General features: G+C 41.3%; 2 protein-coding genes across 5 annotated transcripts in view; both read right to left on the bottom strand.

The window, feature by feature from the left end:
• The window catches only part of Spdya (speedy/RINGO cell cycle regulator family member A), a 33,568-nt gene extending 31,698 nt beyond the window's left edge, over positions 1-1,870 (bottom strand). For both annotated transcript variants that reach the window (XM_076942260.1, XM_034514229.2), the window contains exon 1: positions 1,738-1,870. The gene's annotated coding sequence lies outside the window, so the exon portion shown is untranslated. The remainder of the gene's footprint in view (positions 1-1,737) is intronic.
• Positions 1,871-9,580: 7,710 nt separating this feature from the next.
• The window catches only part of Ppp1cb (protein phosphatase 1 catalytic subunit beta), a 33,963-nt gene continuing 25,571 nt past the window's right edge, over positions 9,581-17,972 (bottom strand). For all 3 annotated transcript variants that reach the window (XM_076942261.1, XM_076942262.1, XM_034513970.2), the window contains 3 exons: positions 17,329-17,480; positions 15,665-15,799; positions 9,581-12,234 (listed from right to left, as the gene is read on the bottom strand). In XM_076942261.1, coding sequence (XP_076798376.1) covers positions 12,130-12,234; positions 15,665-15,799; positions 17,329-17,480 — 392 coding nt within the window. In that variant the 3' untranslated portion in view covers positions 9,581-12,129. The remainder of the gene's footprint in view (positions 12,235-15,664; positions 15,800-17,328; positions 17,481-17,972) is intronic.

The following is a 17,972-nucleotide window of genomic DNA, read 5'->3' on the forward strand; positions in this document are numbered from 1 at the left end:
GTAGTCCTGGCTGTCCTGGAACTCACTCTGTAGACCAGGCTGGCCTCGAACTCAGAAATCCGCCTGCCTCTGCCTCCCAAGTGCTGGGATTAAAGGGGTGCGCCACCACTGCCCAGCGGTAAGTGACTTTCAAAAATGTGTTTATATTGAAACTATAGGTAAATGAGAAAATGCAAACTTCCTGTGTCAGATTATTTCATCTAAGACTTGAGAAAACAGGAAAAGAGAATGTCCCAAATAGAGATTCACTGAAGTTAATAAAGACTGAATCAAAGTTGTGCAGTTAAGAGCTTAGGAAGAAAAACTACAGCCCGTGTCAAATTCTACTTTGCCGTATCTTTTTAATTTAGCTCTTTATTTAGATGCATCAAAGAGTAAGAGTTCTGCTGTAGAAAGAGGAAAGGAAAAAAAAAAAAAAAAAAAAATTGCCGGGCAGTGGTGGCACACGCCTTTAAGCCCAGCACTTGGGAGGCAGAGGCAGGTGAATTTCTGAGTTCGAGGCCAGCCTGGTCTACAGAGTGAGTTCCAGGACAGCCAGGACTACACAGAGAAACCCTGTCTCGAAAAACCAAAATAAATAAATAAATAAATAAATAAATAAAATAAAAGATGCCGCATTTCTCAAGAGAAAGAGTGAAAGAGGAAGTAAGAGAAACTATGTAATTTTCTCCAAACAAGACACATTCTGTCCTAAAGGGATGCTGCTTAAGACTCACGAAGTAAACAAAACAAGGCTCAGCAAAACAAACAATTCACAAGATTCACCCGCCCCCTCTCCAAGGTTCTAAAGCAGTAAGTCCTGCTGGGGAGAGGAGTCTGTACAGGCAGCGTTCTCAGTCATCACCCGTGCTGGGTGGGCTTTTCAGAGATGCAGCTTGAGTCACACATCGCCCAGTACGTAAGCGCCCTCATCTCAGCTTCACCAAACAGGACTTGGGTGGAATCCCTACTTGGTCTGTCATTGATTCCCTGTCTAGGGTGAGCAGATACTGTTTTGCACCTCAAGGAAAAGTCACAGGGCATAAGGTAAAGATCCTTCCATTCACTTGCATGCCTTCTACCCAACAGTTGAAAAATCATAGCAAAATTCATAAAGACGATGATTGTGAGGTTTGGGGTTCTTTTGTTTGTTTTGGAAATACGTCTGAATTTTGTAATCATTGGAAGAAAGTTCTCTCTGCGTCTGACGACAGGGTCATAAAATAGAAATAGTTTTTCTATATGAAAGTCTAACAGCCAATCCCTGGCGACTGGGGACAAATAGGCACGAGAACTTTCGTACTTTTGGAGAGACTGGCTAAAGGTGCCGCGATGAGACACTGCAGCTCAGAACTCAATACCCCGGTGGGACTCGGGGTGAGGGCGTGGGACACGGGACAAAGCAGCAGGACTCAAATCCCCTCAGCCCCGTGAAGAGGCAGAGCCTCGGTCCCCACCGCGCACCCCGCGCCACCTGCCGGGCCCGCAGTGCGGGTCTCCTCAGCCTGGCATGAGTCCCTCCTCTCGCCCCGCGCCGCCAGCTCCGGTCCCCCTCCGGGATGCTCGGCCGCGTCCCGGCCCTTGGAGCTGGCGCGGCGCTCGAGGCCGCAAGACCGCGGGGCTGCGGCGCTGGGGGCTGCGGGGCTGAGACGTCCCCATCTCCTCACACGCAGGACTGTGGGAGCGAGCGGAGGACACAGGCGCCGCCGACACTCGGGACTCGCCATCAGGCCCCGCACTCAGTGCGGGTGAAGGTACCTGCGCAGGCCGGCGAAGAGCGAGCCGCCCGCAGCATCCACCACAGCGATCTACCTCAGGCGGTTGCGCGCTGGTTGCTCGCCGCAGGCCGCAACACCCACCTATAGCCTTAAGCTACGGGCCGGGAGCGCGTGGCCGCCGGAGCCAATCAGAGCACGGGAACACCCGGGGGCGGGGCCGTCGCCGTCGCCCCGCCCCCTTGCTGGCTTGGGCGCCTCTGCCTTCTGCCGTTATTCCGCTCTAGCTCTCCGGACATCTTTGACGCGATCGCGCTTTTCCGCGAACGCTGTCCGTGCGGAGCGGTTGAGGACTCTCTACAGAACGAGGAGATGGGGTTGCCCTGCAGCTCGCCGTTTTCCCTCCCTGCCTCTCTGCACGTGCCTCTGAGAGGACGCTGTTTCCCCCGACAACAGCATGTGCACAAGTGTGGAAGAGGAGGAAGAAGAGCCCGCCCACGCTAGCCTAAAAGGTGTGAATAAAGTGGCCTTTAGCGAGGAGAGGGCAACGTTCTCCCGTCTACAGCTCTAAATGCTCCTTTTGTCATCCCATGCCTTCCCGAGACGCCTGGGATATAGCAGTTGCTTAATTGCTTAATCGGTGCTTGCCAGTCCCATCCCTCTAAGGCAAATCTGCTTTTCTGCATTTTTTTTTCTGTTGACACACCGAATCCGTTTTTTGTTGTTGTTCTTGGTTGTTTTTTTTTTTCTTCTTTTGTTATGTTTTGTTTTTTGTTTTTTCGAGACAGGATTTCTCTGTATAGCCCTAGCTGTCATGGAACTCACTCTGTAGACCAGGCTGGCCTCTCTCTGCCTCCCAAGTGCCGTGAGTAAAGGCGTGGGCCACCACTGCCTGGCCGCATCCGTTTTTTCCATGCTGCTAGTCTTTTATGTCTTACTGAGTGCATACTCCAGAAAAGGACCATATTTAAATCATTCTGGTGGTTGATGCTGCTTCTATGGTTTTATGTTTCTGTAACTATAGATAGCATTTAAGAGAGATTCAGCCTTGACTGTTGGCGGTACTTCCCAGCAATTAGTTCCTTGGTCAGCAACTCTGATCATCAAGCGCATCTTACAGTTAAACTAAAAATCACTTTTACAAGGGGCATTTGAGAACTAATTTTTCTTGGGGGAGGGAGTCTTTTGAGGGCTTTTGTTTCTTTTTGTTTTATCCATGGCCTTTAAGTGAATAAACGTGTCAAACTCTTTGGGTGGCTGCTCCATGCTTTTCTTCTGGCTTTTCCTGAGGATCCTTTCCTGCTGTCTTTCCTCCTCCCCCAACCCCCAGGTGTCAGGGATTCTTGTGATCATTAATTTCCAGCCATTAGTATAAAATGTGATTTTCCAGCACACGAACAGCACTATGTTGTAAAATAGTTGAAGACAGATACAGAAATAACTAGAATACAAGACACAATATTTTTCCTTGAGAGGTAAAGTGCACGCGCGCGCACACACACACACACTGTAAAACAGGATTTTGTAGTCAAGACTGGCCTCCACTCAATCCATACATAGCAGATGATAACTGAAATAAATTCACCTCTCAGGTGTGCCATCATGACTGACAGTGATCCTTAGATAATCATAGTTAAATCTATGTTTTATTGTATTTTTTGTATTAAGGTCAATTTGATAAAGGTATTGAGAAAGTAGCATTGCTAAAATTTTGGCCTAAAAGGTTCAATCATCGAGGCCTTCAGGAATGTTCTCACTCCTGTACCTTTGTGTTTTAAAACCATTTTGTGTACAATGTGAATGCACTAAAGAATTTGAGTTCTGGTTTGAAGTTAGTATTTACTTTTTTTTTTTTTTTCTGACAGTATAATTGTAGACAGCTGATGTGACCCTTATTATGTCTTAGTATAAATACAAATGTGTCCTCCTGGGACAAATCTCATATTGTGGTTTAACTAGTAATGGACAGACATACAGAAAATATTCTGTTTCTTGTCTTTCTCACATCTGAGACTTTGATATGACTCAGTATTCAAGGCAAATCTCTGGAGGCTGGAGAGATGACAGTGGGTGAGAAGAGACTAAAAGTAGCAGAATAAACTCCATTCTACTTTTAAGTCTCCATTCTAAGTTAACTTGCCCTTAAGAGAGGCACGGGCCCCTACCCTTGAGGTCTGAGAAAAATCATGAAATGTCCTGGAAGTTACAAAATAGAGACAGTAGCTGCAGCTAGCTGATAACAGAGTGGGCTAAGAAAACATGTCTTTCCCAGGTCAAGATCCTCCTTTTTAATGTAGGCTCCCTCCTTGTGGTTTAACCAGGTGCTGTAAACCAATTAGCTTAAAGACCAAGATTTCTTTACCCTCTATGTAATGCCAAGACTTGGAAACCCTGACCCCTTGCATTTTTTTCCCTTTATAAATCCTCTTCCCCTAGACCTCAGGGCCACTCTCCTATCCTGTTGCATCAGGAAGGTTTGTGGCCTAAGGTTGAGCTTGAATAAAGACTCTCATGTGCTTGCATTGGAGTTGTGGTTCCTGGTGGTCTCTGGGGCGTTTTCCTGATCTGGGCACAACAGGTACTCCAGAGGATCCAGGTTCGATACCCAGCACTCACATGGCAGTTCACAGTTCTTGCTAATTCCAGTCCCAAGGAATCCAACATCGTCATATATACCCTGTGGGTACCAGGCACACAGGTGGTACACATACATGAAAGTAAATTATCTCTCTTTGGTTTTTTGAGGCAGCATTTTTCTGTGTAGCTTTAGTTGTCCTGGAACTGTAGACCAGGCTGGCCTTGAACTCTGCCTGCTTCTGAGATCTGCCTGCTTCTGCCTCCTAAGTAGGGAGACTAAAGGTGTGAGCCACCACCTCCCTGCTCTTTTCCCTCTTCTTCCTTCCTGTTCTTCAATCCCTGAACCACACTTTGGCATTTGCTTCTGAGAACTGAGACCTGTCCATTTCTTGCACTGTCTGAAATAGAAGCAGCTTGTTCTCATTATACTTAAATAATGCATCCAGAATCACAATTTTTCAGGCTAAACATTGTACTTGTTTTCCTTTTTAAAAAATATTTATGTATATGACTACTCTGTCTTCACACACACCAAAAGAGGTAATCAGATCTCATTACAGATGGTTGTGAGCATCATATGTGATGTGTTTATAAAAAGATAAAGAGATGGGGGATATGTTCTATGGGTGTGTGGTGAGGTATGGGGAAAGGGGATGTCTCAGCAGGCCCATGCCGAGGCATCTCTTCCCCCTGAGGGACCAGCCACACGACAGTATAGTGAGGAGGGGGAGTCAAGAGGGTAGTAGAAACAGAGATGCAGAAGAGGGGAGGGAAAGAGCAGAGGTCGGCCACGAGCACGTGGAGAGAGGGGGAAGGGAAGGGGAAAAGGGCGCGGTGACAGAGGGGGAGCAAGAAGGCAAGAGAGCAGGGGAGAGGAGGGTATAGAGGAGATATTTAGAACGGTGCCTGGTGCGGCTTGTTCCCAGGCAGCCACCATGTTCTTGTTGCTCCTTGGCTCATCTGGCTAGCTAGATGAGCAGGCCCTCGCACCCACAAGACCCCAGTATAGGGGATGGCTCTGCCAGTCTCCCATGCTGCATCCACAAAGCTCAGCTGAACCCCAGACGATATGTCATCCTCGAAGTACCAGATGGAAATGAGACTCTTAAAGCTTGATTATCTAACAGATTTATATATTTAGGAATGCTCAAGCAACAAGATGCCCTCACAATTATAGTTGTTACTCAGTATCTTACCTTTTGATAGAAGGTAATTGTTCGACGCATCCATGGTTCTCCATGGCCGATAGCCTCCTTCTTATTTTCTCCTTCCTCTATTTCTCCCCTCTTCTTTTTCTCCCCTCCCCTTCTTTCTCTCCCAGTTCCACCTCCTCTTCTACTGCCTAATCACTGAGCTCCACCGGGTATACAATGTAGCAGAATAAGTATCCTGCTAGAAGAGGCGGCAAGCAGCCCCTTTTATAGTGGGCTAGGCCACTATAAAGTTTTAGTGAGGGGGAGCATACCTGGCTATTGCCAGGTAACTGTGGGGTGGAATTTAGATAGAATGCTAACATTGTGGGTTCTGGGAATCGAACTCAGGACCTCTGGAAGAGTAGTTAATGGTCTTAACCAGAGACATCCTCCAGCCTCTACTTTTTTGTTTTCTTAAGTATGTCTGAAACATTTCCACTTAAAAAAATTAAACCTAGCTTATAATTTGCTCTCTTCACCATTTAAGTTTCCTACTGATGTCAATGTTTCAAGGCCCAGCTTAAATCAACAAGCTTTACTTGTTTGCTGTATGCAAGAATTGAACAGGGCCACAGGAGTGTTGTCTTTTGAAGCCTAGCATGGTGCTTTATCCACCCTTGTCTCACCCTCAGATCTCACATCCTGTTTGCAGAGCTGTGACAGAGGTGGAAACAGACTGCTAAATCCTTACAGCATTTTCTGCAGTCCTCATTTAGGTAATTAGGTTTTTAAAAATAAAGCTACTTCTGTATTCATAATACAATTTAACATGAAGAAAATCTTATGTATCTTAAAAAATATGTACAAAGAACATATATAACTGTGTAGACTGAAACTATTAAAAGGAGGTAAAAGGTGTTACCCATCAAACATTTCAATTCTAAAGATTTGTGTGTGTGTGCCTGAGTGTAAGTGCAACACCTCTGTGCAGGTGCCATTAGAGGTCAGAAGATGGCACGAGAGCCCAGAAACTGGAGAAACTGGTGGTTGTGAGGTGCCTGATAAGGGCTCTGCAAACCAAACTTGAGTCCTCCTTGAGCATTAAATGTTCTTTACCCACAGAGCCATCTCTCCAGGCCCACAGTCCACATTTATACCCAAGGACTAGATCACCAATACTGTTTAGACTCTGCATGCTCCTCTTCCTTCACCCATTGTCGCTCCTACAGGTGAGGTGACTTTTTACCCATTCCCCTTTTCTTTCCTTTTCTTTCTTTTTTTGTCACCCCTAAGTGCCAAAGATAGCAACTACATTCATGGATACCCATCTCTCCTCCCCACCCTCGTTACTTGGAGACACAAGCTGTGCAAAATCCTTTTTTGTGCAATTTTTTATTGAAACTATATTCAGCCCGGTCATTTAACACAAAAATAAAATCTGCTTTTCTGTACAGTTTCTTCCACATTACCATTTTGTTCCTTACTGAAAATATTTTTTGCTGGCCCTTTTCCACATTTTCTTGAACCCATGACACAATCCTTATTTTGCCAATGAGGCAATAATCTCTTCTGCTTTCAAGTCTTGTTTAAAATGCTCATACTGACTGGATGAATGTGTAAAAATACATCATTATGTAAGTTCACCCATTTCTCAAAAATATGTTTAGTGGCTCACTACAACGTTGATTGTAAGATAAGGAAGAATGCAGACTGCAGAAATCAAGACAACAGAGTGTCAGGGATGTTTGACTGAATATGTAAATTTCCCACTGTGCCCATAATGAGCTAGCTGCAGAATCCTTACTTAACTGAGCACTTGTACCAGTATACAAACCTGCCCCTTTAAGACTGTGATCATGTACACACTACAGCCAGAAGCCATCAGGCCACACCCCCTCTCAGGGGGAGTTATGTAGTGGCTAACAACTTATGATGTAAACATTACTTGGCTACTATCTGTGTAGTCACACAGGCTATCTTGATCTAAATTACCTGGTATGAAACTCCCGGTTACCTTGTGAAGACATGTATAAAGGGGGTATCCCCTTTCTTTGGGCAAGTTGGATTTTTCTAAAGGCTGTTCTCTCCTCTCCCCAACCCTGACAACCATTCTCATGGTGGCTTCCCTTCTCCCCTCCACTCATCCTGAAGCTCCCCTCGGGTTTTAAAGGGAAGTCTCTTTCCCTTTAAGGCCGATATGTAATTTTTAATATACTGTATCTTTTTCTCCTCCACCCCCACCCCACCCAAACAAGGTTTCTTTGGCTCTGCAGACTAGGCTGACTGCCTTGAACTCAGAGATCACAAGTCTCTTCCTCTTCAGTGCTGGGGTTAAAACTGTGACCACCACCCAGCAGTACCTTCTTTCTAATGTTCTCTCTTGCTCTTTAGACAAGATCATGACCTCATTTCTAAAAGGTGTCAGCTTCCTTCAACAAACTATTTTATTTTTTCTTATATTTAACTATTAGGACCACAGTTTTCGCAACAAACCATTATTTCAGAGGTATAGACTCAAATTCTTCAGAGACAATTCTTGTTTTGTTTTGAGACTTGTAAATAAAGGGAAACTGGAGGTCAAAGTGCCAACAATAAATAAGCCATCATTTTTTAAATCTGTAACTCATTAGATGCAAAACCAAAAATCTGTACCCCAGAGCTTGTCTAAGCCACCTAAAGGTTTTAAGGCCAAACTTTACATAGTCTTGAAGGAACATCCGAATGCACACAAGGCTCCAAGTTACAAGTAATTGACAATGCACTCAAAGTCTGGGGAATTCAAAAGTTAAAAGTCTCGTTTCCTAACAAACCAGACAATAACAGTACAGTAGGACTGTAACCTAGGTCCCTGGTGACTTGTTGAATTTGCTTCAGTGAGGTCAAACAGGTCTGTTTGAAGGTTCAGGCTCTTGTGCTGGGAGAGAAGTTTCAAAAGTATTTGTTGACAACTGTGAACGAACACACACACACACACACACACACACACACACACACACACACACACACACACACACATCTCCCATTATCCTCTCCTTTTGGCCCCCTTCTTCTCATGCCCCATTTTTATTTGTTCTGACTGACTTTAAGGTTGCATGCATGAACATGGGTGTGGAAAAACTCAGCACTGGGTACACCACTGAAGATGTGACTTCCTTTCCCCCAGTAACCATTAACTGTCAAAAGTTCCTCAGCTTGGGGCAGGGCTTTGTGAGCCCATCAACTATACAGGCTGGATGCTGACAGGCTCAATTCTCCCCAGGCAGCCATAGTTCATGAGTATGTCATGTTGTGCCACAGCAACAGCATTCAACGGCACCCTTCTCCAGTCTTCCCCGCCATGTTCTGAGACTAGACTGTGGGTTGGGTGCTAGATGGGTTTACGGTTGAGCACTCAAATAGTTGCTTATACTCAGCCACTCGCATATGCAGTTAAGACGGGGTCTCTTGTTTAACTTAGGCTGGCCTTGGAGAATTCTTGATCCTCCTGCCTCCAACTCCTAAGAACCTGGACTAAGGACCTAACACCTAAGAACAAGGTGTCATTACAACTGGCTAAGATGAAAAACATTATTTTTTTTTTCTGTTACTAATATTTTTTGAGGTAGTGTCTTGATCTATAGCCCAGGTTGGGCTCAAATGGCAATCCTACCTTAGACTTTGGAATGCTGAGATTATAGGTGTGTGTCACTACACCTCACAGTAAGATTTCTTTTTTAAGCATGGAGCTTTTGCAGAGGACCCAGGCTGCATTCCAACGTGCATGATGGCTCACAACCATCCATAAATCCAATTCCAGGAGTTCCAATACCTTCTTTTGATTTCTACAGCCACCATGTACCCATGTAGTGCACAAACATACACACAGGCAAAAAAACACTCATACACATTAAATAAATAAAATGAGTAAATCTTAAAAAACAAAAATCAAACCAACCCAAAACTTTCTGAAGCAGCCAGTAGCTTAATTTGGTATGCTAAGTAGGTACACGAGTTCTACCAGATAGTTTCTGGAGCATCCTTGGAAGCTACACATTATCAGAGGGTTATATACTAACATGGCTGTCTTAACCCACGTGGGTCATACCTACTGTATCAGCCCTCAAGGAATGCCAACCTGGACTCGACTCTGTCTCTAAACAAACAACAACAACAAAAAAAAAAAACAGTGACAACCCCTCCAATCAAAAAACTCATTTTATTCGTCCAACACTTAATATAAAAATCCTTTAAGAATTTAATTTTAATGTATATGAGGGTTTTGCCTACATGAATGTCTATGCACCCACCATGTGTGCCATGTATGTGCCTGGTGCTCACAGAGGGCATAAAACAGCAGATCCCCTTGGCCTGGCCCTATAGACAGCCTTGTGAGTGCTGGGAAATTAACCCAAATACTCTACAATTGCTTGTAGCTTTTCATGTAGTAAACAGAAGCTGTAACATGTAGACTAGGCTTCAGTTCACAGATCCACCTGTCTGCCTCACCAATAGTGGGGTCAAAGGTAGCCTGTATTTTAGTGTCTGTCTTTGTGACAGTCAGTAAACTTGTATAATTAATAATTTGTGTTACCATTCTTAGGAGCACATGATATACTGAGAACTTGCATAGGAGAAGCTAAGAAGTAGCTTTAAAAGATCTAAATAATCTTCAACATGGTAAATGTATATCCTTTAACAACCAATACTAATTTGCTTTTACTTTCCCCCCACCCTTAGTTTTAATTTGAATGAACATTTATAAAAAACCAAATTAAGATACAGATTAGTGTAGATTAACTAATATTGAGACTAACACTCAATATTAAGGCTTATTTTCTTGAGCTACTTTAAGTATTGATTAGAGAAAACATCTAAAATCCTATTAGCAATTGTTTGATTTATACTCCAGTATGAAAAGTTATCAAATTGCATTAAATAAAAGCATGTGTGACCTAATGGAACATGGCTACAGCTCAGGGACACTTTCAACTTGTGTTTACATGTCTCACTGTAAAACAAAACAACACAGAATAATCACTCAGGCTTTGTATCAATTAGACAACTTTTACTAAATGAGAAAACTACATTTAAAATGTGCTTTAAACAAAATGGAATTAGAAAAAAAAGACATATGCATTTTAAAGAACTTTTGCACTGTGCTGAAAATCAAATGTTTCTTGCAGTAATATAATGTGCCAATCCATAAAATGTTAACAGAGTTCTCAATTTAACATTTTTTAAGACAATATAAGGTTTTACATCTATGGTAACACATAAGGGCATTATATAAACATTATGTCCGTCCCTATGAAGCTTACAAATTTGACAATATTCAATAAAAGACTTTAGAATCACATCCAATAAGTGTCACATCCAAAGAATCACAAGTCTGTGTGTGTTCTTATTCCTCCTCCTAAAATCTTTGTTGACTCTGTCACTCCTTGACATTTGTTAATGCTAACCCTTAAAAAAAGAGAACAGGGAAAGAAATGCTGCAATAAACTCTTGATCATGTACAGAAATTATTGCTACTATACTGCACTACAAAGCATGTCTATACACATCATGACCTTTGATTATGAAAACGTAGAGTAAAAATCTTTAGTGACATAGCCTTACAGTCAAAAAAAACATTCACATGGCAATTATTAGACAGTGAAGCACCCAATACTCAAAGCTGACAAATGTCCCACTGACCAGCGTTCATTTAAATACATCCTTCACATAGAGAGGGAAAGAAGAGAGCCAGCTTTCCAAGGCTTGTCAAAAAGGATTCTCATGTTCTGTGGATCTAAAAACAAACAAACAAACAAACAAACAACAAAAACCCCCAAAAAACAAAACCAATGCAGGTGAAGGTAATACCAGAAAGTTAAGCATGCCAAAAGGTGTTTCGTGCGAATTAAAACCTAAAGCCAAGGTACCACATAATCACATTACCAACTAGTTTTGGATAATACTATAGGAGCCTTATCTTAAATGAAATGCTACTGCACAATAGAGCATCAATAAATTAAAGATTAGAGTGCACAAATCCAAATCAGTGGCAATTTTGTAAAAAGCGAAATACTCATTATCAGCTGCAAAGTTTGCCCAGTCAAACTGGTTGATTAAAATCATTGGATCAGATAGTTTGTATATTTTTAAAACCTATCAACCTCTAAAGTTCCTTTTACTATAATGAGGCATAAGTTTTCTTAGTAAGATCCAACAGTTACTTAAGTAGATAAGTGAAGGAAAATAATAGTTGGTGAATGTCTTTAAAGCTCTTCCCATTTTCACTTTTTAAAATGTTTAGGGAAAAACAGGAAAAGTAGATGTCATTATTCTAGCAAAAACAAACAAAACAAAACAAGCCCAAAATAATGAAACAACCAAGCAACACTAAAACCACATTACACAGATGGATCTTCATGCTTTCATCTGGGTAACTAACACAGCTAGTTTAACTGGGATGCTTTTTAACTTTAAAAACTGTGATATGAGAAGATAGAACTTTAATGGATACTTTTGAATTTGGATTTACCTTTGTTGAGTATTATAACAGAGTATACTTATTACAATACAGTGTAGCACATCTTTCTATTAGAAAAAAATTTAAGATCCTTTACCCGTCTCCTTAAGTTAAAGGTGTGACATCATAAAGGGTGTCGAATGGCTGGATGGTTTTACAGTGCACACTTATATATTATGAAGTATGTCCTTAACAAATCATCTGATGGGTTTTCTTTCCAGAATTCCTGTCTTCACCTTTTCTTCGGTGGATTAGCTGTTCTAGGCGGAGTGACAGGACGACCAGAATTCAGCCCACCATACTGGTACTTAGCTTTCTTCTCAGATGGTTTCAATATCTTGAAATAAATAATTAATTTGTTAACAATATTATTCTTTCAATAAATAGCATAAATAAATTCCTGGACAATAAATAAATTGTCCAGGAAAATACAAACAGCTCAGCAACCCTGCACAACCATGTCTCAGACTAAAGTGTCAGTTCGGCAGAGCAGCTCTGTGAGTGCTTAACAGGACCTGGGTTTGGTCCCCAACATCACCCCCCCCCCCCCCCCCCGCAAGGACGAACAAGGAACATTTGCTTTACATTTTAGAAACACAGCTTAGATATACAGCCTCAGTAACTGCAGAGACCTTAAATTCAGAAACCCTTAAATTTAAGTTAAAAACTTCTCTACTAGTTCATCTTTTTAGAGAAAAAAAATACTGGTGTGAGTCAAAAACCCTAGGTTATCATCTTAATTCTGACCTTTCCCCTGGTTTTCTGAGATACATTGTTGGTGTAGTCAGGCCAACCTCAAACTCCTGGCAATCCTTCTGCCTCACCATTTTGAGTGTTGAGATTACAGGCATAAGCCACTGTATCTTTCATATACAGGTAAATCTTACTTTAAGTGTTTTATGGTATTTTCCATAGGATAAAGTCCCCCACACCATCCCACCCCAAACAAGGTTTCTTTATATAGCCCTGGCTGTCCTTCACTCTGCAAACTAGGCTAGCTTTAGAACTCAGAGATCTATCTGCCTCTGCTCCCGACTGCTGGGATCAAAGGCATGCACCACCATGGCCCACTCCATACCATCAAGTTTAATCTTTTAAAGTGTACATGTTTTTAGTGTATTTATTTACTTAGTTAGTATGCTATATATTTACCACAATTATCTGATTTTAGTAATTTTGTCCAACCCCCCAAAATCTTTGTTCTTAGTCACATCATATTCTGGTTCTTCATCTCCTCATAAGTGTTAGCAATCACTCACCCACCTTATGTCTTTATGGACTTGCCTATTCTACATTATTTAATGTAACTGATTCCAGTTATTAGCTTCATTAATATTGTTAGCAAATACCATGATCTGTGAGAATAGGTTCTTCCACTTAAGATTTCAAACCTTTTCCATGCTGTGCCATCTGTCAAAATCTGTAGTCATTTTTATTGCTAAAATGTTCTATTGTATGGATGGATAGCGTGATTTATTTATTCATTCTTCTGCTAGGCACTGAGGTCGTTTCCACTTTTAGCTATTATAAATAATGTTATAAAAGGTTCTGTGTGGACCTAATTGTGCTCAATCATCTAATGACACAATGTTTAACCCTTTAATTAACACTGTGTTTCAAGGCAGTTGCAGTAATCTGCATTCCATCATTAGTATTAAGTGTTAAACTGTTTCACTGTGCCCTTGCAGCATTTTGTTTCTTAAAAGACAGGGTCTCTCGATGTCATCTAGTTGACCTCAAACTTGCTATGCAGTTCAGGTTAGCCTTGAACTCAACGATAACTGTCGGTCTCTGTTTCCTAAGTGCTAGGGTTAAGGATATATGCAAGCACATCATGCATAAACATGTTAAGTTTCCTTACACTCGTTATAGTAGGCACAAATAGACTTTTACTTGCTAGAAATAAAAAGTATGGGAAAATATTATGTAGCTTTTTTAAAAAAATACTTTTTAACTTTATGTGCATTGGTGTTTTGCCTACATTTATGTCTGTGTGAGGGTGTTGGATCCCCGGGAACTGGAGTTACAACTGTTGGCTGCCATGTGCTGGGAATTGAACATAGGTCTGCTAGAAGGGCAGCTAGTGATTTTAGCTGCTAAGCCATCTCTCTAGCCCCTATACAGTATTTCTTAAAACTACTCTACATACTAGAGTGTCCCAGTAAAAGAAATACATTAATCCTCTATGACTCCTCAATACAAGTGCTGAAGGACAAGACCTGGTTAAAACCCTTAATACATAATGAAGATACCAATCATTTGACATTCAACTGTAGTTAATAGATGTATTTTAATACAAGGGGAAAGAGCTTTGGAAACCTTGCTGTCAGCTGTACACACCAGTAGTCTGCAACCTATTAGTTCAGCTGTTGGACTGAATTATATTAGAGTGAAATTAGTCAAAAAAAAAGAAGTTTCTGGATTGAATGTGTGTGCACATTTCTCGCCTTCTCTATAAACATCATTTTTTTGTTTTTGTTTTTGTTGTTGTTGTTGTTTTTTCCCTCGGGGTTTCTGAATATAGCCTTGGAACTTACTCTGTAGACCTGGCTGACCTTGAACTGATAGTTCTGCCTGCCTCTGCCTTCCAAATGCTGGGATTAAAATGCATTACTACCACCAGGCCAACAACATGATTCTAATTTAAATAGCATATACACTGTACCAGGCATTTTAAGCAATTTAGAGACCATTTAAACTGTATGGAAAGGAAGGCTATGTATGAGTTATATGTAAATGCTGTGCCACTTTATACAAGGAATGTATGCATCCTCAGATGCTGGTAATGAGAGTTCTGAATGCTATCCCAATATGTGCATGTTGCAGCAGTGAGCTTTCTCAGCCAATGAAAAATAACAGTTTGCACAAGCAGCAAAACAAAGCAAGAGCGAGTCCTTAGAAATACACATTTTCTGTAAGTGTACTTAAGACGACTAAAATTCCCCTTCTTAGTTAACACTGTATTTTATTTTCATCTTTCTTCCTCAATGCCTATCTCATACATTAATCTTGCAAAAGGAAACAAAAGCCTAATTTATCCACCAAATTCATTCATTTCTGTGTAGGAGAGAAAGGTCAGCCAATGTTGAGTATCTTCCTCAGCTGCTTTGACGAATTTGAAGTCCATTAACGGGTTACGGTGGCTAGCCAGCAAACCCCTGGTATCCTCCTGTCTCCTCCTTAGCCTGACATCACATGCACATGCCACTGCTCCGCTGGGTACTGGAGATCCAAACTACGGTCTGCATCCTTCCATGGCAAGCACTTTACTCACTGAGCCACCTTCCCAGCTTGCCATTCACGTTCCTTTAGTAATTATACACTATCCAGTAGATAACAAGAGTAACAGTTTAAACATTTGAAACAAGAGTGGTGCAACCTAAAATTTTCTGAAATTCTATTCAATTATACAGCCCGAAAGCTGGAAAGTTCACGACCAAATAATAAAATTCTAATGGAGTCTGGATGGTAATCACTTTTTTCTGTCTTTTGCTCTCCCCTCCACAAGGGAGTGGAGTGAGGGTCCCCTCCACTGCTGTATTGGATATTGAATCAAAGGTCTTACATGTGATAAGAAAGTATTTTACCATTGAACTGTATCTCTAGCCCTGAATGGTAATAAATTATGAATTGAACTCAATTTCAACACACTCTACTCAAAGAGATTATTTTAAAAAAATTACTCTGGGAGATCCTGTCTCAAAGAAAAAGAGAGTGGGGAGGGGAAAGAAAGGAAGATGGACAGACATTTGCATTTCCTGTCTTACCTGGAATGAACACATCAAAGTTTCATCCACACTCATCATACCACCAGCATTGTCAAACTCGCCACAGTAATTTGGAGCAGAAAATAAAGTTACCAATTGTCGTTTAGCAAAAAATTCATATCCGTCTTCCACCACCTGTCAAAAGAAGTAACAAATAAAAACACTTATTAGTGGGTCATCTGAACCACATACACTAATGCAGGTTAATGAAGTGAAGGCCAGACAATAACAAAGCCTCTCTGTATCAGGTGCTGAGCGAGACCCTGACCTTATTCCCGATTACGGTAACAAAATAAAACAAAATGAATCTTCCATTTGCACAAACTCCCATAGACACATGTAACTTTTTTTAACCTACAAAACCAAACCAACAAAGAAAAGAGGCCAATGGAGCTGAAGGGCAGTTAAGAGCACTTGTTGCTTTTTCAGAAGGAAAAACATTCAGTTCTCAAACACTCATTTGGTAGTTCACAACCATCGGAAACTCTAGGTTCCAGGGGATCTGACATGCTCATTTGACCTCTGTAGGCACTAGGCATGCCTGTAGTGCCCACACATACATGCAAGCAGATCATTTACACATAGGAAATAAAATATACACTTTAAAAACAAAGCTAAGAGGACAAAAATATTTTCAGCCAATATATTATAAGCCAATTATGGTTTACGGATCATGAACACTTTTGAGATCAAAAGATGATCTCGATTTTTTTTAGAAACTAAAATAACTAACTGTATTATTAACCAGTTTATAATTGCATTCCACAACTGTCTCAGAAAAATTCTCACATCATAGTTTGTTTCTGTCAAAATACAATACTGACACATTTGGGTAGCATCAGAATATTTCCATATTACACAGAGAAGAGACCACCCCTGGAAACTTTAGCAAAGCACTGGTAGGGCTGCAGTTAGCTCACTTGTACTACAGAATGTTCTCTTCTGAAACATAATCACACAGAGTGAGCTGGCAGAGCTAACACTGCCTGGTCACTGACTTGTGAGATCTAGAGTCTGACCTCTTCATCTACGCTCTTCCCATATAAAGATCATATTTTATGTGTATGGGTGTTTTGCTGCAAGTGTGTCTATGCATGGCTTGCATGCCTGATGCTGTTGGAGGCTAGAAGGTGTCTCATCTCCTGGGACTGAAGTTTCAGACAGTTTTGAGCTGACATATGGGTGCTGAGAATCAAACCCGGGTCCTCTGGAAGAAAAGCCAGTGCTATTAAATCACTGAGCCAACTCTCCAGCCCCCTTCCCCCACTACCTTTCTTAGGTATCAGTTCATATATTTGAATGCTTGGTCTTCAGAAGGTAGAATTGTTAGAAGTATTAGGTGTCCCTGGAGATTCTGAGGTTTCAAAAGTCCAAGTCATTCTCACTGCCTCTCGGCAGCTGCTTCAAGATGGAAATTCTCAGCTACTGCCCAAAGTCATGCCCATCTGCACCACCCACCACGCCATGATGGCCACAGACTCTAATAAATCTGTGAGCTTGAAGTTCAATTCTTTCTTTTATAAGTTGCCTTGGTCAAGTGTCACAGTAACTAAAAGGCATCAGGGTAAATTATCTACCTACCTACCTACCTACCTACCTACCTACCTACCTACCAATAAATGAAAATGTGTGAAGTTAACAATAAAACATCTTATACTGTATACCTGATGAGCTCGACAAATCAAGTCTAAATCATGACGATTCAGAAATTTACTGACTACATCAGCTCCAAAAGTAAAAGAAACACCACGATCATTTTCTCCCCAGCCTTGTACATCCTTATCTGGGTCGGACCACAGTAAATCACAAAGCAAACCTTTAGAAAACAGGGAAAAACAAAAAAACAAAAAAAACAATGAAATAGAAGAAAGCACAGAATACAGCACACACAGTATATTCCTCCTGCCTTTTCACACTGTCATGATCATCACTAGTCCCTAGGCACTCCAATCTAAACCAGTCTCTGTTAAAGCAACCACACAAGTACAACCTTCTCTGGCTTCCTAGGGTAGTACTTTCTGATGACTTCGGCATACAAAAAAATATGTGTGGCACACTCAAGTACAATAGGTGGAAGCCTTTATTTCATTTCTGGCTACCATTTCCTGTGTAGTCAGTCAGCTTATCTGTTCCTTACATTATACTACTACTGAGCACCAGCCTGTTGTATTACTTTACTTATTTATCATGAAGCCATGAACACATTAATGCTTTTAAATAAGACTGGCAAGGCAACTACTTTCCTTTAATTTTTTTTCTGTCAAGATTGCTGTAATCACTTTGTTAACTGTTTTCAAGGATGATAGTA

This window comes from Arvicanthis niloticus, chromosome 11 (assembly GCF_011762505.2).
Source record: "Arvicanthis niloticus isolate mArvNil1 chromosome 11, mArvNil1.pat.X, whole genome shotgun sequence".
Taxonomy (NCBI): Eukaryota; Metazoa; Chordata; class Mammalia; order Rodentia; family Muridae; genus Arvicanthis; species Arvicanthis niloticus.